The sequence below is a fragment of the Cupressus sempervirens genome, chromosome 3 (assembly GCF_028749045.1).
Source record: "Cupressus sempervirens isolate cs-2001-9-10 chromosome 3, ASM2874904v1, whole genome shotgun sequence".
Taxonomy (NCBI): Eukaryota; Viridiplantae; Streptophyta; class Pinopsida; order Cupressales; family Cupressaceae; genus Cupressus; species Cupressus sempervirens.
In genome coordinates, this window is record NC_143120.1 from 359,470,944 (window position 1) to 359,498,801 (window position 27,858).

General features: G+C 34.2%; 1 protein-coding gene across 2 annotated transcripts in view; it reads right to left on the reverse strand.

Annotated features, from left to right (window-relative positions):
• SOX (sulfite oxidase) overlaps positions 1-27,858 on the reverse strand; it is a 140,139-nt gene that overhangs the window by 48,069 nt on the left and 64,212 nt on the right. For both annotated transcript variants that reach the window (XM_089819805.1, XM_089819804.1), the window contains exons 2-8: positions 15,860-15,975; positions 15,684-15,746; positions 15,557-15,593; positions 15,323-15,404; positions 13,654-13,772; positions 13,295-13,390; positions 12,368-12,478 (exon numbers count right to left, since the gene is read on the reverse strand). In XM_089819805.1, the coding sequence (XP_089675931.1) occupies positions 12,368-12,478; positions 13,295-13,390; positions 13,654-13,772; positions 15,323-15,404; positions 15,557-15,593; positions 15,684-15,746; positions 15,860-15,975 (624 nt within the window). The remainder of the gene's footprint in view (positions 1-12,367; positions 12,479-13,294; positions 13,391-13,653; positions 13,773-15,322; positions 15,405-15,556; positions 15,594-15,683; positions 15,747-15,859; positions 15,976-27,858) is intronic.

The following is a 27,858-nucleotide window of genomic DNA, read 5'->3' on the forward strand; positions in this document are numbered from 1 at the left end:
ATATGCAAGTTTATTTATAATCATTCATTTGTCCTTAGCACAATGAGGAAGTACACAGGAGGCAAGGAGGTAGCTCGTCTAGGCATCACGAGGTTTGCCTCGAATTTCATCACCCTGCAGTCCTTGTTGACATCAAGGGATGATTTGAGGAGCATGTTTGTTGGGCGGGAGTGGATTTCATCTTCCTATGCTGCGACCACTACAAGGATAGATGTGGTGGATTGCATATTTGATGAGGATGGTTTTTGGAAACTTGCTAGAGAAATCCTTAAGGTAAATTTATTGCAATTTAACATTTAGTACTTTACAATTTACTATGCTAATTGTTTAATGATTTAGTTTTAATTTATGTTATATTATTTTATATTTAAGTTTTGACTCAAATTTTTGTTTTACTTTATATGTAGGTCACTGAGCCCCCTATATCTCTCCTGCGAACTGCTAATGGGGAGAAACCCTTTATGGGCTACATATATGAGGGCATGGATAGGGCCAAGGAGGCCATTGGAGCCCAGTATGCAGGAGTGCAGGAGAAGTATTCCCCTATTTGGGATATCATTGATAGGAGATGGCAGAATCAGCTCCACCGACCCATCCATGTAGCAGCTTACTTTTTGAATCCGGCATTTCGTTTCCATCCTGACTTCAAGGCGGATGAGGAGCTTCTCACCAGTTTATACACAGTGATCCAAAGGTTGAGTAGTGATGAGGATAGCACTGCTGCAATTATTGAGCTTAACAAGTTTAATAATAAAGAAGGGCCACTTTTCTCTAGCAGGATGGCCATAGATGCTCGGGCAACAATACAGCCAGGTAAAAATAAAATAATATATTCAATGTTCATGAATCTAGATTCTAAACTTAAAGTTTATGACTTATAGACTTATAGTTATAAGTTGTGCATTTTAAATTTTAATTGTTGATTATATAATTTTAGAGTTGTAATTTGTAAATGAGACTAATTGTTTTTGTTTTCCCTTATTTCAGATAGATGGTGGCAAATGTTTGGGGCCACAACCCCAAAACTTCAAAAAATTGCCATCCATATTTTGAGTCAGCCAAGCAGCGCTTCTGGATGTGAGCGCAATTGGTCCATGTTCGAGCACATGCACTCGAAGAGGAGAAATAAGTTAATAGTGCAGAGGTTGAATGATCTTGTCTTTGTTCATTACAACCTTCGTCTTAAGATCAGAGAGATTTTGGGCACTGACTCCTCTCCGATCATTCTGGAGGAGATTGATCCAAAATTAGAGTGGCTCACAGAGGTTGTGGATCTAGTCTTCACTGAGGAAGACCACACGTGGGTTGACAAAGCGGATATAGAGGCTGAGGCTGTGGCCATGGCAAAAGAGGTAGCTAGAGCACGTTTAGGCACTGGTAGACACGCGCACGCACAGACATAGGCCCTAGCGATGTTGTTCGTGAGCCCATTGGCCATGTGGAGGATATGGCTTGGCGGTCCTCTAGAACCTACCTTAGACGCCTTTCTAGGAGGCAGACTGGATACTCAGAGGCTAAGGCTAAGGCTACAGCAAAGCTAGAGGATAATGATGAGGATGGTGATGAGGCTTGAGCTGGAGCCTTGTTTTTATATTTTGTTTACAGATATTGATAGTGATACTGAATCACTGATAGACATACGTTTCAAATTTTCATGGATCTTCATCTTAGATTCTTACATACATTTATGATTTGATGTCTTATGGATCTTCATCTTACATACATTCTATGATTTGAATCATTATGCTCATTTGATTTCTATTTACTTCAGCTAGACTACAATTTAAATTTTAGTACATAACATAGTTAAGTATGTGATGGATTTTATGTTCCAAACTTCCATGTTTATGTATGTTAAGTTTTAACTTCTATTTGATGATGTTATAGTGTGTTTAAGTTATATTCAATAAAGAGTGCATGAAATAAGTTTTAAATTGTTAAAATCTCTAAATTTAAAGGGTTTTTTCAAATTTTCCAATTCATAGCCGATTCATGGGTGATTCATCATCGATTCACGATTCAATTCCGCCTTGCCAATTCCGATACAATTTTGATTCTTGTTATTTTGGTATGATGGCATGGACACCATGGTAGATAAGGTAAAGCTTTCCATACAAGCACATGAGAATGACCCCATAGAATGTGAAGCCTTATGCAATAAGGTGAAAGCAATCATTCATCATCATTGGGAGAAGATGATTACCCCATTTGCACCTTGTTTCATATGCCTATCTCCAAGGTACTATAGCTAAGAGATGCTATGTTGAATAGAGTTGCACCATATGCAGATGAAGAAGTTGCTACTGGGTGCTACAATGCATTTGCAAGACTCTTACCAGATGATGAAATGCACAAAGAGGTGAGGCTAGAATTGGGCTTATTTGCTTTGAGATCAAAACTTACTCCATATGCAATAAAGGAACAAAATGACATGAGAGCTATCGCATGGTGGTATATGTATGGTCAACCATTCAAGCATCTACAAACTCTTCCAATCAAGATCCACAAGTTTTTCTTTTGGTTTAACAATCATATTCTACAATTTAGTGTTTAAAATTCCGTAATTTGTTTTTCATTTGTATGCTTAATTTATGAACACTATTTAGGTTGCAAGCTCTTCTGCTGCTGAACAAAATTGGAGTACGTGCTCCTATATCCATTCAATGAAGAGCAACCGGTTGGGCTCAAAGAAATCTAAGGATTTGGTTTATACACATACCAACTTGCTTCTTTCGCTGTGTAAGGAGGATGGATACAAGGAAGGGTCAACCAAGCTTTGAAATGTAGCCCCTAAACATTCAAATTTGGATGCAGCGTTACAAGATCTTACTACAATCATAGATGACGATGCTGATAGCATCATGGCACATGCAACTAGCACAAGTGGAACCATGTTTGGTTCAAATGATCTTGAACTTGCAAGTCTTGCAATAAAAGGAGATGATGAGAACGTGAGTTTTTTTAAGAATCCTTATGATTCTAAATGACTGAATATGATTAGTAAATCTTGAGTCTTGACTCATGATTTATTAACATCGAATCATGAACTAAGTTTTGATTTTGTAATTCAAATTGCATTAGATTCTTTAACTTGAGTAATTTACTAATTAGTTATTTCATTTTGTATATTTGTCACTTTGTTTTTGTGAAGTTTTAAGTTGAACCATCACTGGTGAAGTATCATGCTATGGAATGGTTTACTTTTGTATCTTTCTTGCATTTCTTTGCATATATAAATTTGTGTGTGTGTGTACATATGTATGTATGTACATATATATGTGTCAGCATTCCCCAATCCACCGTAAATGTACTAAGCACTGCCATTATATTTGGTATGTGTTTTCCAAATGGCAACGACCTCTTATTTAAATTGACAACAAGGCATGAAGAGACATGTCCCACGAATGGGACATGTATATTCGTTAATTAGATAATTAATATAATAAAATTTTATATATATATTTGTCTCATATAACAATAAACATATATATATATATATATATATATATAATATCTGATATATAATTTTATATAGATTTATCCGACATAAGATACCAATCATCAACACTCCCTCTTAGTTAGGGAGGATAAACACAAGACATATATTACACCATTGGTAATATTAGGCATAGTTTAAAATTTCGGTGAAATATCGCCAATCTCGTGATATTTCGTGAAGCACAAACCTAGCCGAATATATCGTGCAATAAATCGGCAACGAGATATGTGAAAAAATTGCGGTGGCTATATTGGAATATATTGCGATATAAATGGAAAATCACAAGTAGATATCATCACGAGGGCATTTCGGTTTAACCAATCCTACAACCGCCTATAAATTCTAGGGCATTCGTGCACCGCAATGAACCCTGGCACGATATGGTGTATAGAAAGGGCACGCGCAGGCATCTTGATTCAGTTCAAAAAGCCAATTTAGACTCGGATGACAATCATACTTCTTCCAGCATATCTACTTTCAAAATGGAGGCTTCAATGATTTGCCTATCATTCACGACCATGTTTCTCAACACTCATTTGTCTACTTATTTGTTTGATTCGAAACTTTACTCTCTGCTCTACATTTGTGTTGGCACCCAACGATAGGTAAGGGATCCTTTAAAGTTTGCATTCAAGTTGGCATTGTTTGCCTGAGTTTCGAGTTTTTTCCACTTCCCACCCATGTTCGATAGTATTTTGTAATTTTTTTAACATTAATATATTTTGTTATTAATTCTTGTGTAAAACTTAATCTATTTTATAATAGTAAAATTAAAATATATTTTGTTTTGGTGAATAATAAAAAATGAAAAATATATAAATAGACCATATTTTAATTTTTACAATTTTCTATAATATTATTTTATTACTTATATATATAATATAACAATTACTATATACTATACTGTAATTCAAATTTATCATATTTTAAATTTACTCTAATACTAAATTACTAATAATTTTGATTAATAAATGGTGGATATTTCAAATCATTATATGTTTTACAAATTTTGGCATGCATGTGTGCATTTTTAAGAATACTTTATATTTTTAAATGTTCGATAAAAGTGCCAATTTATTGCCGATTTTTTCATTGAGTTTTTGCCGATTCCGAGTTTTTCAAAAATTTTGGGTCGGCCGAGATATTGCCGATACCGAGTTTTTAAACTATGATATTAGGAATGAAAAATTTTAAAGATATCCACCATTTTGATATCACGAGTATTGGCATTCAAAATATCAACATATGATATTCACCGAATACTCTAAGTAATGGTCTCTAGAATATCAACACCTGATATTCACCATGTACTCAATAAGGTAATGGTTTGCAGAATATCAATATATGATATTCACCATTTTGATATCACATTTGAGTATTGGTCTATAGAATATCAACATATGATCTTCACCAAATACTCTTTGAGTAATGGCCTCCAGAATGTCGAGATGCAAGATATTCACCAAGTACTATGAGTAATGGTCTCTTGAACATCAAGTTGCATGATATTCACCAAGTGCTCCATGTAATGGCCTCTAAAACATCAATTTGCATCACATTCACCATGTACTCCAAAAAATGTTTATAAGGTATGTGCACACGCACTCTCATAATGCTTATGCAAAGTATAATCTATCATTATCTGCATAGACATTGTAAGATATCCATCACAATAGAAAATTAAGTTATTGTAAGATCGTCACCTTTCAACAGCTTCTATAAATACAAGTGATGATCTTTGAGGTCGTCACTTCCTCATGATGTACACAAAGGGTAGGTCCATTGAGTCATGTCGTCATACGCATGATACCAAATGCTTACATGAAGTCAAAACTCCCTCTAATTTTGGTATGATCAAGATCTTCAAGGATCAACTCAAACATATCCTCTATCCGCTCCTTTAGACAAATGTGTCAGACTCCCTCTAAACATCAATCTTCTCAGCTTCTTATCTAAACATGCCTTTAGCAAAGTGTCAAACTTCCCCTAAATCTCAATCTCCCTTTAAGTCTAATATCAATCTTCCTTTCCCTCCAAGAAACATCCTCGGAAAAGATCAAGGCAAAAAAAAATTATTGAAATAAATAATAATAAGAGAGACTAATATTTAATATTCCCCAATATTTATAATTATAAATTGAGAGAAAATATATATTGATAATACTAAGATTTCATTTCCTCATCTCAATAATAGTTTAATGAATTTATATATATATGTGTGTGTGTGTGTGTGTGTGTAAGTCAACTTACCCAGCTAGCTAACATCACCATACCCCATCTTTACCATATGGAATGTGGGTCATTAAACGACGTAGGTATCTCCCACGTAATCGTTTCCTTTTACTGCTTGCACCAAATCATATTATTCTACCCATAATATATCTCTGTGAGGCATGTTGGGTAGAGTCAATAATTATCATCATTAGCACCTTAAGATGTAAGTATACCAACCAGTCCAACTAACTATTATTCTTCAAATACAATTATAAGTAATCAGCGAATCCTTGCTCCAGCTTCAATACTGTTCACTAATGCATTCCCAGCATCAGCAATCTCTTAAACCTCATGCATCTCATCAAACAGGACCTCCATATTTCTTCCAACACACATTCAGAGATATATGAGTTAATTTAAGTTGCTTCTGTTAACTCGCAGTTTGAGACACAGCATGTCAAGCCCAGAAGCTCACAATAACCACTAATAATGAGAGCAACACCCTTCTTAATCACTCTTTGTTTGGTATGGCTCAGTTCTAGATAATCTTAGGCATGTAACAAAAGTTGTTCTGAAGATATTTGATCGTCTTCAGCTTGTATGGCCTGTCCTAGGTCTGTACAGCTCCTCCAAACAGATTCCACACTTCACACAAAGGTTCCTAGTAAATCCAACAGTCCCAAACTTATAGGAATTGCAGAGTATTACCAATATTTCAGTACATACAAATTTTAGTGTCAGTCACTCTTATTTCCAATCAATCCTTCCTGGGCAGCTGCACAATGTCTAATAACAAGAATCACAAATCTTTGATATTGCCTTGAAGCTTGTTTGAAGATTCTTTTGATTGCATCTGTTATCTTTCCTGACATGATTTCACAAGGAGCCATCAGATAATACTCTTTGATCTTTCCGCAAACTCTCAAAAGCAAGGCATTGGAATAATAGATTGAATGTCTCATTTCACGGGAGAAGTAGATGCCATCCCCAAGTGTATTTCCAGTACGCATGTATTCTGTCTTGCTTAAACACCTTAATCCATTCTTTTCACCTTTGTCACCTTGATCACAAATTGCAAGCATGGCAAGGACTGGTGTTTCTTGTGGATTAAGTACCAATGACAAGGGTCCTGTGGTATCTATATTTGTTGTTTTCAAAGGTCCTGTGCTATCTATATTTGTTGTTTTCTTACATTTGAACTTGGTTTTGATACCATGTCAGTTTTCCCAGATCTGCTGCAAATGAACTAAGCACTGTCATTGTATTTAGTACGTGTTTTCCAAATGGCAGCAACCTCTTATTTAAATTGAGAACAAGCCATGAAGAGACATGTCCCATCGTTAATTAGATAATTAATATAATAAAATTTTATATATATATATTTCTCTCATATAACAATAAATGTATATATACATATATTATATCTCACATATAATTTTATATAGATTTATCTGATAGAAGCTACCAAACATCAACAATATATATATATATATATATATATCCAAAAAAAATTGCACATCCACGCATCAGAATCCCGCATTCACATCAGCATCAAAATCAGAATCGGCAACTTAGAATTTTCCCTTGGAAAATTTATGATGGGTTTTCATAGTTTTCCCCTTAAAAACTATGGTTGGGATTTTATAATTTTTCCCTCAAAACTTATCTAGTGGGTTTTCTTCAAATATTATCATGTTGGATTTTGATCAATTTTTCAACTCAATATTTGTGCTAAGGTTTCATGGATTTTTCTCCTAAAAAATGATGCTTTGTAAACTTCAAATCACAATATCTTGTAGTCTGTTTTGGGGCATCCTACTCATCTGCAAAGTTTGGATGGTCGCCTATTTTTCCTCAAAATTGTGGTAGTTGTTCTTGATATGTCTTTGGCTATAGGGAAGGGTAGCTCTATTATCCAACATTAGGTTGGATGTTTGGTGATGATTTCTGATCAGAAGTTCATGTTGATTCTAAGAGGGTTAGTGGCAAATTCATCTCAATGATAGAGTCAATGAAGGGTTCTTGTCTCTTGTTGCAGAGTATCATGAAGAAGGGGGCACCCTTCTCTAATTTTCTTCGGATGGCTTCTTGTTCATTAACATTTTCAGATCTAGGGATGGTCTCAGCAGCAACAATTTTTTTTGAATAATTTGTGACCAAAAGACAACAGTTAGACAATGACCATTAAGAGAGGGTATTATAATATTATAATGTTTCTGAAATGGTCATTTTAATTAGTCTTCAGTTTATTAGGTAGTTTCTATTTAGTCTTTAACTCACGATCATTTCTTTTAGTACTTCTATATAAGGAGCTTCCACATTCTATGTTCAATAACAACAATAGGACACCAATTCATCATTACAAAGATGCACACTCAAGCAAGATTTGGATGGCTTTATGTGAGATATGAGGACATAGGTCATTCCCATGTTGATTGCTCCTACAATATGTAAATCAACTTTTGTACATGACTTATTCCTCAAACAATAATATCTCCAAAAAATTACAAAGACAACAACCCTCAACAACAAATAGAAACTCCCGTTTATAATGCATGTAATAAATGAAACAATTTGGTCAAACAGACATCTTTCCAAGTGCCATCATGTCAAAGTAATCATTGAGGATGCAAATATGGCAAAAATTGAATAGAATATACTGAGGCTTATTCTAGAAAAAAGACATGGATGGGTCAATATAAATCCTCAATACCTTTCCAACAACATAAGAATTGTGAAAATTGGAGATTGTGGCAAACAATTGTCATCTCAAGAGCCAAAAAAAAGATTTGACTTTGATCAGCAATAACTTTCACTAGCAGCCCAATAGATAATTAATCCTACACTAATGGAAAGTACACAAAACCAACTTTTCATCAATATCTTGTTGCAAAAATCTAACTTCTAGATCAAAATTTGTTCTAAATGTTGGAGATTGTAGCTGCAATAGAGATCTTTATCTCTAGAAATATAGATGTTATTATCGTTATGGTCACCTTCAGCTGGAAAGGATACTTATGATTAAATTGTAATATTAAATATAAAGATGTGTCATTCGACATGCATTAAGGCATGGAAATACGAAGAGTTGTATTGAGATTAAAGAGTCATATTTTGGGAAACTCAAGAGACCTTCAATTGCAATGTGAAGAGTCTCTTCTCTTGTGTTATATATATATTGCTTCAAGCGAAAGGCATTGTACACTTGAACATTTATGATCAATAAAATGATATTTTGTTGTGTGGCTGGGATTTTCCCTTCATTCTAGAAGGGTTTTCCTAGAGTATTCTTGGTGTTCATTGTATTTGGTTTGGTTCTTTTTTCATTGCTGTTTATCTAATTTCTAGGCTAGACACACTAAAATGGCTTAATTTCGCTTGTAGTGACAACCCTACTAGCAAAAAAAATTCAAGGATAAAAATTGTCCAAAATGGACAAATTTTATATCGCAATAAAGGTTTTGGGCCTTCTAAATGCAATGGACGCATCCATTTGGGTTAAAAGTGCTCCAATAAAAAGTTATTTACTAAGTTTGAGCTTCCAACCCTTATTTTCTATTGTATCATACAATGACCAAAACCCAAACTAACTGAACAAAAAGCCAAATCTCGCTTTCTTGGACACTCTAAAATCAATATTGAGCTTGAATTTGCACCACCATGCTCCAAAATGAACTTACAATATAAAACCCCAATGGTGAGGTCCAGTTTGCACCAATGTGCATACAACAAAAGCTCAAGCTTGATTATCTCCTAGATTTGATAAGGGACTTGTAGATCTGAAGCTCAAATACCATGTGAGAGTCCTAATGGACTCAAGCCTCAAGGATAACCCATAAAACCAAAGATGCTTTCAACAAGAGAGCAACAAGAGAGAAGTAATGCTTGACTATGGAAAAAATCAGATTGATGTTAGACTTACAATCACATATGATGTTTTTCTTATATAAGCATGGGTGAGGGATAGAATTGGAAAAGATTGTAACATGTGTCTTAATTCTATGATATAAAACAACTAACATGGCAAATATTAAATGACCTAGGACACAAAAGTAAATGTCAAGTAAGATAAGATTGCATGACAACTAAGACTTCTAGGAAGATTACTAGAACCTAAATAAACTTAACATATGTACAGGGCTTACAAATGAACTTGTGCAGAAAAATACTTTATTCACACCAACAACGAGTTCATATCTCGTATAGATCATTCCAATTTTTCACGTCCTTTTGTTTCAGTGTGATGCTTCAAGAGAGGGGATTGGAGCAGTGTTGATGCAAAATAGACATTATAGAATTTGTAAGTGGAAAACCCAAGGAGTTAGAGAGAAGCTTATCTCTATATATGATAAGGAGATGCTAGCCATTAGGGATTTACAGGTTAAGTTCAAGCATTTGGTTGTAAGACATTTTTCGTGAAAATGAATCATAACATTTTGAAGTTCTTGCTTAATCAAGAAGATTTGAATGATAGACAACAAAAATAGGTCAGCTAAAGGCATGTAATTGTGAAATTGAGTATTTATATGAAAGAACAATGTGGTGGATGATACACTTTCTAGGAAACCTTATTTGTGTTCTAAGACTGATTTATTTACCAATTGGAAGGTTTCTATACTGGTTTAATATGCCAAGAACACATTTTCTATTGACATTTTGGATGGTAAGCTATAAGATGACAAGTACAAGATGGTTGGTGAGCTCATTCTTTATTGGATTAATCTTTTCCTAGAATCAAAATGAAAGAGAAACTTTTGAGGGAATACCATGACACACCTAGCTGGACATCCATGGTACTCTAAGATATATACATAAGTACGAGAGCACTTTTCACGAATGCCTTGAATCAATTGATATTGGCCTTTTACTTTGGGTATTTGATGTCTTCATGGTTTTTAGGCCCACACCACTCGCACAATAATTGCAATTTGTCTTGCTTTTGTTGACAATCTATCACAAAGTATCCCCATTTATTACATTTCCAACATTGTAAGATTCGATGTCTTTTAGTGTCATATTGTATTTAATTTTGGCATCCTCTTTGATTTCCATTACCACCCAAAGATGCATTAGGTGGCTTCTATGGAGTCGATTGTTCTCCCTAAGTAAAGAGTACTTGTGTACTCCTATTCTTTAGATTAAATGGGCACTCTCTAGTTTAATGACCCATAAATTAGAAAATCTCACAAAATATTTTTCTAGGATAGCTACTTTGGTGTGACCTTCACTCTTGCACTAAGTACACCATAATTCATTAGTGCATTGCTAGGTTCTTTGTCTTGAATTCTCTATTTATTCAAAGCATGTCCCTATTGTTCCTCATTCATTGTCATTGTTGTCATCCAAACTTCCATCTTAATTTGTTTTGCTCTTAAAAATGGGAGGACATCTCTTCTTCACTTTCTATGCCCATTTCCCAATCACTGGCTTCTACATAGGAAGAGGGTGGAAATACATTTTTTTCTTAATGATGAAAGTACACCTTCAATGAAGCAACTACTTTTTCAAGTTTACAAACAATTATTTAAGTTTTTGATTATAAGCTTGTTAGTCTTCATGATTACCTTGTTCTTTAGTGCAAATTTTTACTACTATTTTATTATTATCATGAAGCAACTTAAGCTCTTCTTCGAAGCCCTAAATCTCTCCCATGTTTTTGAAGGCTTGGTCACTTTCTGTTTACTTGTCAATTGCTACAGCTCACAAGGTGGCTGGAAAAGACCATCACCAAATTGCCTTACCATCTTGCATTTGTTGTCCAAATTGTTTCAAAAGTCTTACAATGCCTCACAAGATCCTCTAATTCATTGCTTATAAGCTTGGGCTTATCGTTATTTTGTTTTGATATGAACCTAGTAACTAGAACCTACTTGCTCAAGAGTTTTGATTTGGACATTTTAGTACTTCTCTTAGACTCTCCACCAAGTTGGAATCCCCTACTCGTCCCTCAATGTGAAAAGTCAGTGCACCTTTTTCACTTTTGAAATTTTCTTATATAGAACCTTGGCTTGGCTTCTTTCCCTTTGATTGATGAACCTTTGATGCCTTAAATGTTGCTTCTAATTTAGTGAAGGAATCTGACCCCCTCTCCCAACCTACCTCATATAGAGAAGTTTCTTGATTTTTCCACTTGGCAACACTTTGTTGGGTAATGGTAAGTGCTTACCTATCTCCTCCCATTCTTCCTTCATACCTTGTCCTTTAGTAGAAATATTATTGCTTCTCCAACTTTGACTTTGTTCTGAAGAGGGGCACCAATTTGGAACTTGTTGCGTTAGGGTTTCTTCAGTTATCTCTTTGCTGTACAATCCTTAAAGATAATCTAATCAAAGAAAACACTCTCTTAACAACTAACTGAAGACAACAAAGAAGTAACAAGATAGCCAACGAAACAAATGCTAACATATTAAGAAGTTCAAAGCAGAAACTATGAAAATTACCGGAAGATCACAAATAAGACATTATCAAACTTCCAACTCATATGCACACTGAAAAATGTACTAATTAAAACAAGTTTGCCTAAATATTACAGCAGTTGTATTCTGAGTTGCTATAATATTGACATAATTCAACAACCGATCTAAGAATAGATGCAATAAAGTTCTTACTCATTCTTCAAAATATTTTTAAATGTGTGAGAAGGAAAATTTCTACCTGGCATTCATTGGCAATCAGGTCGATACTGTCCAGCCATTTAACAGAGCGAGCACCAATTACACCAGGAACAACCACACGAAGGGGATATCCATGGTCCCTGTTCAAAACCTAAGAAAAAGAAAAAGAAAAACCTAAGGTTGCATAATAAATTAGAAGTATCTATCAATCTCAACAGACATCTGGCACGATAGTATTTGCTAAACTTTAAGTGAAAGCATGTTGAATTAAACCATTAATTGTTCATGTTAGGTAAAAACATGTTACATCTCAATAGCACCAATATTGTGAATCAAACCTCGGTGGTGATCCTATTATCATTCTAATCGAGCAGTGTGCATTAACATTAGGAGCCAATACCATTTTAGTGGATGTAAAACCAACTGTGAGACAGCAACTGTCACTACTTTGGGAAGGATAAAATAATAAAGGCTGGTAAAGATTCAAATAATATGAAGTATTTCTGAAAATAAAGCAGGCTACACTTGGCAAGCCCAGAGAAATGTAGGTAAACTTGCTATCGTCTACATAGAGGATGCAATTTGTGATTAATATTTAAAATATAATCTTTTTTTTCTAAAGGGATCAATAACTAGTTTGCATTTCAAGTTTCACAAAATACAATATGCTCCTTCCCAAGCAATTTCCTCTTAATATTTGGTTTTCATCTGTCATACTTTTGAACAATATCAATTCTCCATGAAATAGATTATTTTTCTGTTTTTTATATGTTTCAGCAAAACTATCAGACTAAAAACTATCAGACTAAATTGAAAACTTAAAAATTTGATTTCAGCAATTATTTTGTTGGCGAAGAAATTTAAAAAATTTGTGGTTGCAAGAAAGTCTCAAAATAGAAGCAAATAAAACTAATCATATGAGAATCATGAACAACCTTCCATGAAAAACACTGTTCTTGTTTCATACCTCACCATTCATTTCATAGGCAAGCAGCACATCTGCCTTTGGATTTGTGGCATGTAACAAAGGTATTGATGCTTTGTATGGCCCTCCATTTTCTTCCTAGAGATTACCCCAAACAATAAGAGAGAAAAAAATGAGCTGGAGTCAACGAAATCTCTGCCTTCCATTAGCTCATATCGATTACATAAACCAATCAGATATGAAGAGTAAACCAATATAATATTTATCTTACATAGCAGATACACATTATATAATAGCCTGAATTGTGAAGCTATTACTTTTATGTAATAAAGCTCAGGGATCTTCACATTCTTAATTTTATTAATATAATAAGAGATTACGTAGCCAACCTAAATCCTTACCTTACAAACATCCACACTAGTGAATTCAACATGCTTGCCTCCTGCCTCGGTATTTGCTGTATTTTCAGGTATATCTATGAGTTTCAGAAAATCTGAAAGTTTTGCTCCTCCCCAAACAGCTGGCCGGCCAATATTGAAAATCAAATAAAATTAATAATTGCATACAAGGTCTATTGACTGTTAGGACAAAACTGAAGCACACAGCTTTAATGTAGATTGAAAATAAAGCAACAGTAAGTTAATCTCCCTAGGTGATTTGAAAGCATTATCCCATACAAATCTGTAGCATGCAATTCACTATCAAACACATATCATCTGTGCATGAAATAACCAAACGGTACAAATTAGTCATCAAATAAAACATGCAGTCCATCACAAAATAATATTAACAAATAATCATCTTTTGTATCATAGTGAGTAGTTGTAACATTTTGAACACGCAAGAGAAATAAAAATTGGACACTGGATTTATAAATATTTCTTCAGATGAATGTCCCAATGCAGTTCTCATTTATGTTAACAAATCATTGACTGATTAAAATGGATCAGTGGCTACCTAGAATTTGGCTGCACAAATTGCAATAAGCATTCTGCATTTTACCGTGCTTACAAATACTTCTATGATTCACATAAATATCCTATATATTATCAAAATTCTACTGTTTTGAAAATACAATAAGGTTGACAGAGAACATAGCTAGAGGCAAATTTAGGCCCTCTTTTTTATCGGAATGCCACAGAGAAACAATATTTTTACAAAACAATACAAAACTCTCCAGAAGAGATAGAGAGATGAATACCAAATAGCAAATTTAATGTTCAAGAACCTTGTTATTTTTATCTGGGTTAAAATCTTCTGCTTGCTGATTAACCAGAGGTGATGGCAAAGATATCCTTACTATGACACCAGCTGCTCAGCAAAGGTGGCCAAGGATAACAATGAAACTTGATTCAACTCCCTTGTTGGCTTATTTTTAGACTAAATTCTTTCCTATAAGCTTAATCATTGATTGGACTGGATGTCACAAAAAGATTCGACTCTACTGCCCTTGGTGGTACTTTTCACATTGTAGCTATAGGCCATGAACTTCTTTTCCCAATCATCACATTCCTACTTTCAATCCTTGTTCTCTAGTTCTGTTCAATGTGGATATGATAATTTGAACAGTAAGGTTTTAAAGCAAACTGACCCAGGCTAGCTCAAGATAAAATTTCAGGAGCAGCAAATGATATAAAAAAATTTGAGAATACTATGAGAAACTTAGATGCCCAGGAAGCACACTGACCAATGAATGTAGTTTCTCTCATTGGTCCTGGATGGCCATTTCCACGTGATTTATGAATAAGTAACCTAGAATTTCTGATAAACAAAGATATCAAAAAACAGAGAGATGTTCTTAAGGACCTGTGAGTGGCTGCTAGCCCAAGACCCCAATGGTTAAGCACCTCAGCATGCCAGTAGGATGTACTAGGTTCAATTGATATATGATCCATGTCCAAATGGTATCGCAGTCAAGCAAAGTGAGCTCAAATTGGTGTGTGGCTTGGACTTATAACATTAGACAAAGAATGAGCAACTGTGTAAGATGTCAACCAGTAATAATAGTAGTTCTTCAGAAAATTCATGTTTTAACATATTTTATTGACACCTCAAAAAGCAAGAACACACCATTGCCCACTGCACCTACATCCCACCCAACACCCTTCACCGGTTTTGTCTTGCTCATTGGTGTCCGTCGATTACCTGCACACTGAAAAACTTGCAAAGAAATACAGATTAGCATTCAGATTCTAACATGGAAAATATGCTATACTAAAAGTAAATGGTCTTTATCGCTTGAATACAAGTACACAGTAAGAGCTACAGCTTTATAAAGATTCCTTAATTTCTTTCCAAGCAAACCTGCAATGTGGCTGTGACTGTGTATTTTGGAAGCATCCTGCATGTGCAAAATATTCAGAATTTGTTTTTATAAAAACTTTAGAAGTGAACTTGTGAAACAAAATGGATTTGTTTTATGACCTATCACCTTATGTCATCCATGGATATTGCTAAAGTCTTTGGCACTAATCCACCAACTTTGACACAGTACCTGTTAAATGTAACATTGGTAAGTTCCAATTCTAATTGTTCATGGTAAAAAGAAAAGCTTATAGCTAATTGTATTTTCTCCAATGTGGACTGTGATCTTCTTAATAAAATCACCTTTGAGGATCATCAAGTACAGGAATGGGTCCATGGCTACGCTTGTAAAACATGTCCACAGGTGTTAAATAAGATTCAGCTAGCACTGTTCTTGGAGTTTCCGCATTAAAAGGTTGCTGCAGGAAAATCATTTCAAACTTTTAGAACTACTGATACCTGATAATCTTGTTGCACACATTTCTAATATCTTTGACTAAAATCAAAGCTGAACAAACCAAGTACCCAAAACAGAGAAACAAGCCATCAAATAATGTTATTAGCTAATTTCAGTTCAAAGAAACTGGTTTAGACCATAGCAACAAAAAATAGTACCAGGAAAAAAATGGCAAACCAAAAGTATAAGATGAAAAAACTGGAAAAAAATCAGATTTAAAATAACATAAAATATAATAGAAAAGGGCAAAATTTACTTACAAAAAAAATTAATGCATTTCCATAGCATAAAGATATATACAGCAAATAAAATAGTCAGTGGCTTAATCCATGAATTGTTGAAAATAGGGTTTTGCTGATTTTAGTCATATCGATGACTACATTGCATTGCACAAAGTTTACTTCACAGATAACAACTAGAGGATTACAGTTGACAAAATTTCAATTATATTATACCTTGTAGTTTATACAAAATCAACCTATAAACTAGTATGAAGTTCCAAAAAAATCAAACATAGGCAATGACTCTTGCTACTACAAATAGAGATATACTAAAGGGCTGCAATCCAGATTATGAAACTCCTAGCTTAGAGCCACTCCTAAATTGTTCAGCCTCATGTATCCAAGCTGGTCTCCACAATTTCAAAATCCTCAAGCTCAAGAAAGTCTTAAAACAGACCGCTTTTCTTTGTTGATCGGACATCACAAATTTAAAAAAAACACTAGTTAACTGATTCATATCTTCAATTTAATAAGACTTGTAATTTCTGGTACAATGTGAAAGAGAACTGCATTAAAATTGTAAAAGGAAAATTATATGACAAAGGAAGCAATTGCAATGTACAACTTAATGCGTTTTAACTATTGAATTAAATAGCTCAGGATAGAGTAATAGAACATGTTTTTGAAACAAAAAATTACATATCCTTTTAATGTGGTCTGGCTTTCAAGATTTACTTTTGGCAGGTACTCCTATAAGGTTTGGATATGTTTAAAAAAATTAGATGGAGGCCTTAAGGTTTGGAAGCATGTTTGAATAAGGTGGACGAGTCACCTTCACTGTTCATACAGAGGATACTTGGTTCTATTGAGATCACCATAACACAAGCAAGGTTGTTGAGACACCCTGACAAGGAAATCAGTCTGACAGCTACTTCATGCCTAATTGAGATTTCAAGATCTCGAATCCTTGAGTATCATATGATGATGACAACATGAAGGAGATATTGCACTTGAGAAATGACAGCTTTAAGAGACTTGATGACATCAGTAGTGATCCTTTTGCAAGGAGGTTTGCAATAATGGAGATTGGTACAAAAATCAAAGTGTAACCTCTAGGTGAATTTGAGATTGCAAGAGTTGATCTACGACATGTTTCATCACTTCCTAGACACGATCAAGGAGTATCATAATATAATTTTTTTTGCTGCCATTGAAAGCATTATAATTTCGTGCATTGAGAAGGTGGTTGTAATATGCTACATCCCTTTCTTGAGGACCTTTCAAATAACTATAAAGATTGTTTCATGTGAAGTATGAAGTCGGTTAGTTAACTGGACTTTGTATATTTAATTGAGTTATGGCTAATATGATTATGTATTCATTAATGTGGAATGTTTAGTCAATTATATTCACCTGAGATTTTATTCACGAACAAATAATGTTTTTACAATGATATAAAAGATTTAGTGCTTCTCGGATTATGATGAAGAAGACTAATCCTTTCTTATCAACAGATCCAGGAGTAGATCAATGCTGCTAACATGGAGAGACAATCATCAAAGAGAGAGGACGCAGACGCATGGTGAAAATTAGAAATGCCATCGGAGCAGGAACCCATACTGAATACTAGTCATCATGTTTTCGGTCAGGTTCTTGCCTTGGTTATGTCAAGTTGCTTCTTGTTTCTCGTCTTTGGGTTTAATAAAAGAATTAATAACCCTTGATTAATATAAATGCATTGCATCTTTACCTGACAATTTGAAAGGAACAACCTCAATATTTTCTATCTTTCTATAAATATACAAGTATATAGAAACACTTCAAGATACTTGAATAGTTGAGAAGACCTCATCGCTATTTTGCTCTGCAAAGATGGATCCCCCCATTACTAATTTCATAAAGTGCGTGTCTATATGTATGGTTTAATTAAAACATACTATAATTACATTCGATCAGAACTTTAGAGTTGTTTAAATGGGATATGAAAGGAAGTGGTGGTATAATGCCACCATCTTGCCACAGCTTTTTGGGAAATCAATAGAATTATGTGGAAGAGGTGAGTGGGTCTTGTTGATGTGTGTTTTATGACTCACCAAACAATAGAACAAAATATCAAAGTATCTTATCCTCTCTTGATCAATCGTTTGTGTGTGAAGATCATTGAAGATCACAAAATAAACTTCAAGGTTCCTTTCACGCCAGGTCTTGATAACGAATAAGCTCTTTGATTAATGTGATTTTCTGAATACCATGAGGGGCCTTGCATATGTTCACTCAAATTGATTCCAAATCATACCAAATATGGTAGCTATGAAAACGTATTGCAATTAGGTACTTTTTCGAGGGGATTTTCACAGAATATGTGGAAAGCAAAGGGGAAAGGGTTCAAATATTCTAATCTAAACCTAAGGGTGATGACAATAGTAGACACCACTCTAGTGGACAAATTCCTTAACAACCGAGCTCTGCTTTGCCAAGTTAAACAACAACGATGCGTGAAATGGTGCAATTTTCAAGTTCAAGGCTTTGTGAAAATGATTTTTATATCATCATGATCACCATCAGAATGAATAATGCACATGAATGAAAGAAGTTAAGCATACAAAGATGTGGGGTTCAAGCTGACGTTGCAGAAGTTACAATTAGTAAATCATCAAAAGTATGAACCAAAGGCATTCATCAAAACACCATCATACTTGACATTGCAATCACAACACTTTATCTAAACATCTTAACCTAAACGAGGCAATAAGAGAACAAGCATGCACTAAAATGCTTCAAGTATTCACCAAACTTCAATGAAAACTTTATTGTCTCAGTAGCTCGCAAAAACAATCTCAAAAGTCATTGCTTTACAAATGAGAAGTAAGGCCTTTATATAGATCCCCAATTACAACAAATGGCCCACATTGAAACAAAAATTGATGACCTAGATTTTGCCACCTTAGCCTTAGTTAGAATTAGGGAAAGAAAAGGAATCTACATTTATGCACGAGTCATCTTTGACCAACCAAGAAGAATCCACTACCTTAGTGGGTAAAAAAAGCCCACTAAGCATGTCGCCCCAAGAAGAGAGAGGGGTGAAACAAATGACCACTACACATGGCCACTATGCATTAAATGCAACTATTTTTTACTTTGACATTTTAAGTCCTAGACTCTATCGAATGCTGTCTCCAATTCATCCACGTTGACGCTTGGTGTTGATTCATGCTTGAATTCCAAGGTTGTCACTTCATGTTCAAATTTCCCCAAGTTTTCTTCCCATTTTGGCAATAGGTCTTCAGTTGTGTGCATGTCATTTGCAAAAGTGAAGAGGTTCTCAAAATCATCCTTGGTGAAGAAATTCAATTTGAAGGATTCCTCTAATCTAATCTTTAGATTGTCTAAAATTATCTCATTTTCAACTATCCTCAGTGCTAGCAATGATGCCACAGTGTTGGAGATCTCCTATCAGATATTCTCAACTATCCCCTTTATTCGAGTGGACTCTCCTGTGAAATGTACAAACATTTTCTTGGCCATGAGCACTACGCCATACCACCGAGGAAAGTCATATGCATCTCCTTCCATAATGAACCCATCATCGACCAATGTCTACCCGAGTGTGTCTATCAATTCTTGAAAATTTGAGACCATTTCATTGTGATTAATGTGCACATCCTCCCATGACTCCTTCATGCAATGAATTCTAGAAAGGATGGCCAATGCTCTGTCATGAACTTGCACCAAGTCCTCAGCATGCTTATACACTTCATCCTGGATGCCTTTAGTCTAAATCTATCCACTCTAAGCAATCTGTCTGATTTTGTTAATGCCCTCTATAGATTTAGTTCGAATGGTTAGTGGGGAAGAAAAAATCGTGAATATGCACGAGAAGCATGACCTTGATCAATTTTTGTGACATGGCACTCATTTGGAGTAATTTAATCCATGGCCTTGTCAACTACAAGAGTTGCAATTTGCAAAATTCTTGATCCCAAATCTCCTCTTACAAGTTTTGTAAAGTTCCTTGTCTTTCCTTTCTCTTATGATTGGTTAATTCGGTCCAAAATTTCTTGTAGCTCAACTGTAGGACCAACTTCCTTCTCTTGATTCCTTTGAATCCTTTATCTCACCCATTCTAGAACAACAACACTCTAATCCCTCTAAACTATTAACTGCTCTTGCCCCTACACTATTCTTACATCAATTGTTTCCTCAACCCTAGGAATTTTTGCCATTGTTGTAGGAGTTATCGCCTCTATAGTAAGAATTTCTACCTCTATGGTAGGAATTTTCACTTCTTCCTCAGGAATGTCTTTCTCTATCATCTCTTTTTCTAGAAGGGTGCCAAGACTTTCTTCAATGCTCATATCTTGTTCCCTACTTGTGGAGACCTTTAATAAGCATTAATGATCAATCTGTCTTGCATAGACCTAGTCAAGTGCTCTTCTTTCTGCATTATCCTTCTACTTGTTTCTACTTATTTCCTAGAAAAGATGCCTATGTCTTGCACATTGGAGTCTGACTAGGTGAGGATGGAACGTTTTGGGTCCTCAGCCTTTTCTGTTGCAGTTCTTCAATATACAAATCCAACCTCCTCTTTGTGTGTATTTCTTGAGCGATGCTTTTTTCCTTTCTCTGTTTTGTACTTCACAGTGGAATTTCTTCCATTCTTCCTCCTAAAAGTTTCTTCGATCTCTCATCCCATAGTGGTTGATGACCCAACAACCTATATGTCTGGTCATCCTTCAGTATGGTCATCCTGTCAAGTTGTCATTCAACCCACCACTTTGTAAAGTCCAACACTAGTTTTGACAATGCATCAAGCTCTGTAATCTCTTTCTTATGCCAATCATAGGTTAGTGTGACCTCACTTTCTAGATTGTATCCCTTTTGAATATCGTTTAGATCTTCCTCCATCTAACAATGTACATGAAAGATTTTGCATGGTTTGATGATGTTCAAGGGCAATCTAGAGCACATCCTTTTCCTAATCTCATTCTCATTGGCGAAATTAGCCCAAAAACCTTGAGGTGCACTCTATGTTGATATCTTGCACTTGTCGTTCTCTTTCTTGATAATGTGACAAGTGGAAGAAATTACGCTCATCTAGTTATCTCTCAATCGCTATCAAACACAGACACATTCCAACTTTGTCTTCTCCTAAGGAAATCGGGAAATCCAATCCCAGTTTCTTTCCTTTCTGAATTCTGACACATACAGTCAAATGCTGAGTGAGTTCCAACAGGACCATTTTATCTATTGGATATCTTGGGACTTTGTAATGTTCTGAAGAAAATCCCTGTAGCCAAATGTAGGTGAACATAGGGAATTGAATAAACCATGCTCTATACCATTCCAATAACTTCATTGCTCTGCCAAACAATCTTAGTTGAAGACTTTTTTGTAATGTCCTGGCAATGTGAATTGCAAATGTATCATTGACTCTAACATGGTCATCCTTGGCACCTAGATGTAACTGAGAGTAACATTCATGCACCTTAAAGCATGGATTGCCACTCTTGACTGTCACTTTGCACCTTAGTCCATCATATCTTGTAAGTCGTGCCAACATGGAGATGAAATAGGAGCTCATGTAAAGTTTACTTGATTGTTCCAAGTTCATCAACTGTTCATGCAGTTTATCATTGATTAGTCCAATCGAATCCACACAGTTGTGCTCCTCCACTACCTATTCGACAAAATACCACATCTACATCTCGAATAGATAGGAATGCGGCAAGCCAAAAATTTTGCTTAGCATCATGACTAAGTCAGTATATTCTCGATGAAAATCTAGCCTCATTAGCTCCTTAGACAATTTGGTGAAGTGGGTCTTATTCTTCTTCATCCACTTGCCATTTATAAAAGTCTCACAATATTGAATCTTGAAGGTATAGACTCTGTTTACTTTTTCTTTTATCTTCAAAACCAACTTCCTAGACGATGGGACTTCAAATGCCTTTGATATGGTTGGGGGAAAGAGATCTGCAATGATACTTCCTTATGTATCCTTGATTGTCCTATATCTAGAATCATTATGTTTTGCACATTCCACAATCAACTCCAAATGTTAAAAAGTTGAAGGAAAACCAGTTGCAGCTACAATACCACTGTTCACAATTCGAGCAGCCAAGTGTGTCAGGTGATGATCTCTATAACTGAACATCCTTCTCTCATACTCAATAGTGTCCACACATCTGAGGTTCATGTCTCCAATTTCTGACCATTTTGAAACAATCTAAGATTCTAGATAGAATCTCTTTGCTCATTTTTTATCAATTGCCTTCTAGTTACATTAGTTACCAAATTTTTTAATCAAAATTTCACAAACTTTTCCCACTAATTGAAAACATTCCTTCCAAAATTTCACGATTTCTCTTGAATCTTTCAACTGGAAGCAATTTCATGTTTTTCAAGAAAATTCACTCTTCAAAATTCCTCCTTCAAGAAACTTCATGTTCTTCAAAACAACTTTTCAAAATCCTCTTGTAAGCCTTTTGAATCTTCAAATTCCCTCTCAACTAGTTCTTCAGTTTGTGTGATAATGAAATGGTGAAGGCTTTCTTAAATAGAGCTTCAACCCATTCAAGTTGCTTTAAAACATGTGGGCTAATTTTAGGAAACTATTTTTCTTGGTACTGAAGTTTCCAATCACGGTGAAGATTCCCTTAGAGGATTGCCACCAATTTTGGTGCTTTGTCTTCGTGAACAAGTTTTATCTATAATTTATCAGATTTTGATTTTTTATTTAAAAAAGTAATTTTAATCAAATATTAATAAAATCAATATTTTATTAATTTTCTATTTGAATCCAAAAAGTCAATTCTTCCAAAATTTCAATTTTTACCATTGCAAGCCTTTATTCTTCCCAAAAAGCACTTAATTATCAATATTTAATCAAGTTCTTGAATTAAAGCCCGAAAAATTATTTTTCCAAAATTTTGTTTTTTTCCACACAAAGTAAACTTTCAAGTCTTTTTTTAAAATTTATTTATTTTTATGAGCAAGAGGGCATGGCGCAATGATTATATTAATAACTTTGATTCTCGTAAAATAATTTTAGGAAATTTTTCTTGGTTCTGAAGTTTCCAGTCCCTATGAAGATTCCCTTACAGGATTGCCACCAATTTGGTTCTTTGACTTCATTAAGTTTTATCTATAATTTATTTTATTTTATTTTTTATTTAAAAAGTAACTACTCTTATATTAATTAATATTTATTAATTTTCTATTTGAATCCAAAAAGTCAATTCTTCCAAATTTTGAATTTGTTACCATTGCACACACCTTTATTCTTCCCAAAAAGCAAATTTTCATCAATATTTAATCAATTTCTTGATTTAAAGCCCAAAAAAATCATTTTCCCAAATTTTACTTCTTTTCCACACTACAAGAACATTCAAAAAAAAAATTAGTTATTAAATATTAAATAGAATACAATATTTAATTAATATTGCATTTGTCCCTATTTCTCAATTTTTAAAAAGTTTAAGAATTAAATATTAAGTATAATATTTCATTAATTTCACATTTAAATCCAAAAAGATACTTAGAGAGTTCGAATTTTTCTAATTTTTCCAAATTTTCAAATTTTCATAATCAAATATTAAATATTATCAATTCTCAATTTTGCTCCGAAAATGAATTTGTCTTGAACCATGGAATGGAATTTTCAATTTGCCTCATTTTACCTTTCTTTGAATTGGATTTCATGAAATTTCTACCATTTTCACTTGGTCATTACAGCAATCCCTTAATGAATTTTGAATTCCCAAAGTTCCACTCACGAGCATTGAATTTCATCTAACCCCACTTAACTTCTTACTAGCGCACACTTATTATGGTGAGGGACCTTTATTTTTCAATTACCCTTTTTCCTATGAGCGTATTTAGGGGTTGACCTCAATTTTTTATTTTGTGAACATGGTAAGAGAATGCTTGACTAAAATTCTCCCACCCTAACAATAAGGCACTCGAGCGCATTTTGGCGATAATATCTAGCATTTTCCATATTTAGACTTTTCCACGACCCCTTACCAAACATGATCATTTGCACCTCAATGGGATGTAGGTAAGGTCACAGATTTTTCTGTTTTACATTATTCTATGACTAACTAAAATAAGCACCTTGTTTTGTTACCATTATCAGATTTCCACAATCCATTTTTAATGCAATTTTTATTTCTAGATTCGAGTTTTTGTCATCAACGATTTGGATCACACTTTGTGATCCATCATCAGGATGAGAAAAAAGGAAACGTAGAGAAAGATAAATGTGCAGACTAGCCTCTCTGCAGAGAAATAAAAAGACTAGGGGAGAAAGAGCAACACATAACACAAGGCAGAGAGGAAAAGAAAATAAAGATAAGAGAAAACTAAAGAAATCAATACTTTAAAATAAACACAAAAATAAAGAACTAAACCGAACTCAATAAACAAGAAGAGAAACTATATAAATGAATAAACAAAAACAAAGAACGCACATACACACACACACACACAACATACGAATATAAATATAAAAATAACAAAACATACCACCGAAAGATATAAGAGAGAAGATAGAGTATAAATAACTACTATATGTATAATTATGATTATTATTATTATTATGCACTAATATAAGTAAATAAAGAGCTAAATATACAACCTAAAGATGTAAGAGAGAAGATAGAGAGTAAATATTTAAAAGATCATAATATATACAAACAAGTATGCATCTAGGATAATGCACATAAAAATATATTTATATAAATTTACATATGTAAATATATATGAATAATCTTTATATATATAAAGATTGTTCATGTATATTTGCATATATACATTTGAACTATACAATGCAAATTAGAAATATATAAATATTATGGGTTAAGCAATCTATGTAACTTAAAAATATGAAAAATGTATATAATTATAGAAGTACATCTCTATATATGGAAATAAAGAATATATATACTAAACAGCCAAAAGGACAAAGAAAAGCAACAAATTAACATATAAATATATATATAACTCAAGCATATATATTAATACTTATATACATCTTAGTATAGTACTAGCTCAAAAAGTGTGAAAATAAAATGTAAGAACTATAAACTAAAAGAAAGAAAAATAAACCTAAATATAAAAATCTTTGTATAAAAATATAAAGAAACATAGCTAAAAGAGAGCAAATATATAAGAAATAGTTTGTGTTGAAAAATTATAGAATGCTAATATAAATGAATGCGGTGGTCTAATATTATATCAGATCTGTCTTTCTTCACACACACACACACACACAATATATATATATATATATATATATATATATATATATATATATAGTGTATGTGGGTGGGTGTGTTGCTTATGCATGATAGATAATTCTTATATGCTAGAATGTAAGATATGCCTAAACTATCTAAAACCCATCTTGTAGGAAGGGCCTAGAGTATAAGAGGAGGGTTATAAGAGGTTTATGCAATTAAACCACCCTAGAGTTGACCATACAATTCACTCCTAGAACAAAAGGGCAGTCACATAGAAGAACCAAAAAAACCCTTACCCCTGTTCAACTCCTCAATGATGGCACTTGTCTTTTAGAAGATGAGACATTGATAGGGAAAGCAAGCACAAGCAACCCACTAAGTAAGCAAAGAGGACTCTGGCAGACATCCACTTTTGGGACTTCGTATAGAAATGGTTTTGGGTGGATCTATCATGATTCATCTTCCAAACCCTAATCTTCTTGTATAATACTACCTCTGTTCAACTCCTCAATGATGGCACCTGTCTTTTAGAAGATGAGACATTGATAGGGAAAGCAGGCACAAGCAACCCACTAAGTAAGCAAAGAGGACTCTGGCAGACATCCACTTTTGGGACTTCGTATAGAAATGGTTTTGGGTGGATCTATCATGATTCATCTTCCAAACCCTAATCTTCTATATGAAATTATGAACGTGATGTGAGTTTGTCTATAGCCCTACAGATTGGAAGTTTAATAATATGTATCTATTGCTTATGTTATGCTTGCAAGATTCAAATTCAAGATCATATTATTCAAAGAAATATTTACTTGGTAAGATGAACCCTGACCCTAATTTGTTGCAATTGTGATTCTAGGGCAATCTAGGAATGGGATATCATATCAACATATGGGTAGAATTTCAATTATGCATTAACCAAAGGTGAACAAATATAAAGGGAAGATAACTACAAGCACGCTCCTCTTCTCCCTTAAGCTCTTGTTCTTTATAAAATGTTGAGAATAATCAAATCAAGTAGTTGAAAAATCAGATATTTAGACTTCTATAACAGTTTCTCCTAAATATTAGTTGCCTTTACCAAATGAGAGTGGCTCATCTCATAGCTTGGGCTGTTCCTATAAATCTGCAACAGATTTATTCCATTCAAGATTCTCATTTTCTACTTTAGCAAAGGGAAATGACCCATATGAACAATAACCTTCTTGAAATGCATGCATTGTACAATTTTTTGTCTATTTTACTTTAAATTGTAGAAAGGATCATTACTATATATCGCAGCACTAACTTTCATGTAAAATTCTAGAGAATGTGTCACAATCCCAATTTTGACATTTATCTGATGATGTCCACTACTTCGTACTAACAGTATTTTTGCACATGCTTTATTCCAACTCCAATGTGAAACACTTTATCTCTCCCTGGCATTTGGTATTTTTTTGTGTACTCTAATAGTACTCTAATAAAGATAAATATATAAAACAAGAGAAAGGGGAACTGACCCAAGAGAGGAGAGAAGCTCAACCAAAGATGGAGAGAAGTAGTTCAATATGGAAACAAGGTACCACTGTAACAATCTGACAATAAGGCAATTATAGTGTAGGAACATTTTGACGCAATACAAGGTAGGAGAATCCCCAAAGGAGATGTTCTAGCCCCCAGCAAATAACCACAGCGGAATATAAACAATAACACAGACATTGAGATCCAAAATAACACCAATCCTCATTATAGAATCATAAGATATTCAACATGCCTGGTTGTAAGGCCTTTCAGGTTACAACCAAATACTTAAGCAATTACAAAAGTAATTCTGCAAGACCTCGCAAGATCCAACTTCTAGCTAGTCTAAATCCACAATCTAATAGAAAACCCCAAGAAGAATCTAAACTTGTGCTTGCAAGCCACCAAGCTACCTTCTTGTTCTCCAAGCCACACTTAGCTACTAGCTTTACTAAACTTCACTCCTTCTCAGCTACATCATCTTCTCGATGCTGAATGATAATGATTCAAGACTCCACAAGACCCTCTACTTATACCCAGCTAAGCCACAGATCGGCCTAGCAAGTTACAAATTAAATAAACCCTTACATTAAATACATATTTGAGCCACAAGTCGGCTTGCAACAAATATTAAATACAAAATGTCTTAGTCGGCTTACAACACCCAATAAATGCACCTAGGATAAAGATCCAAGGCCCAAATACGTCCACATACATCTCCAAATCGATCCACATCACGATCACATGCTACATGCATTAGGTGCACCAAGTCGGCCGAGCAAATCCGTAAAAATACCAATCAGCATGCCAAACTACTAAGCATGAGCAAAACTCCAAGCATTGTTGAGCAAGAATACATGTTGAGCACCCAACACATCTCAA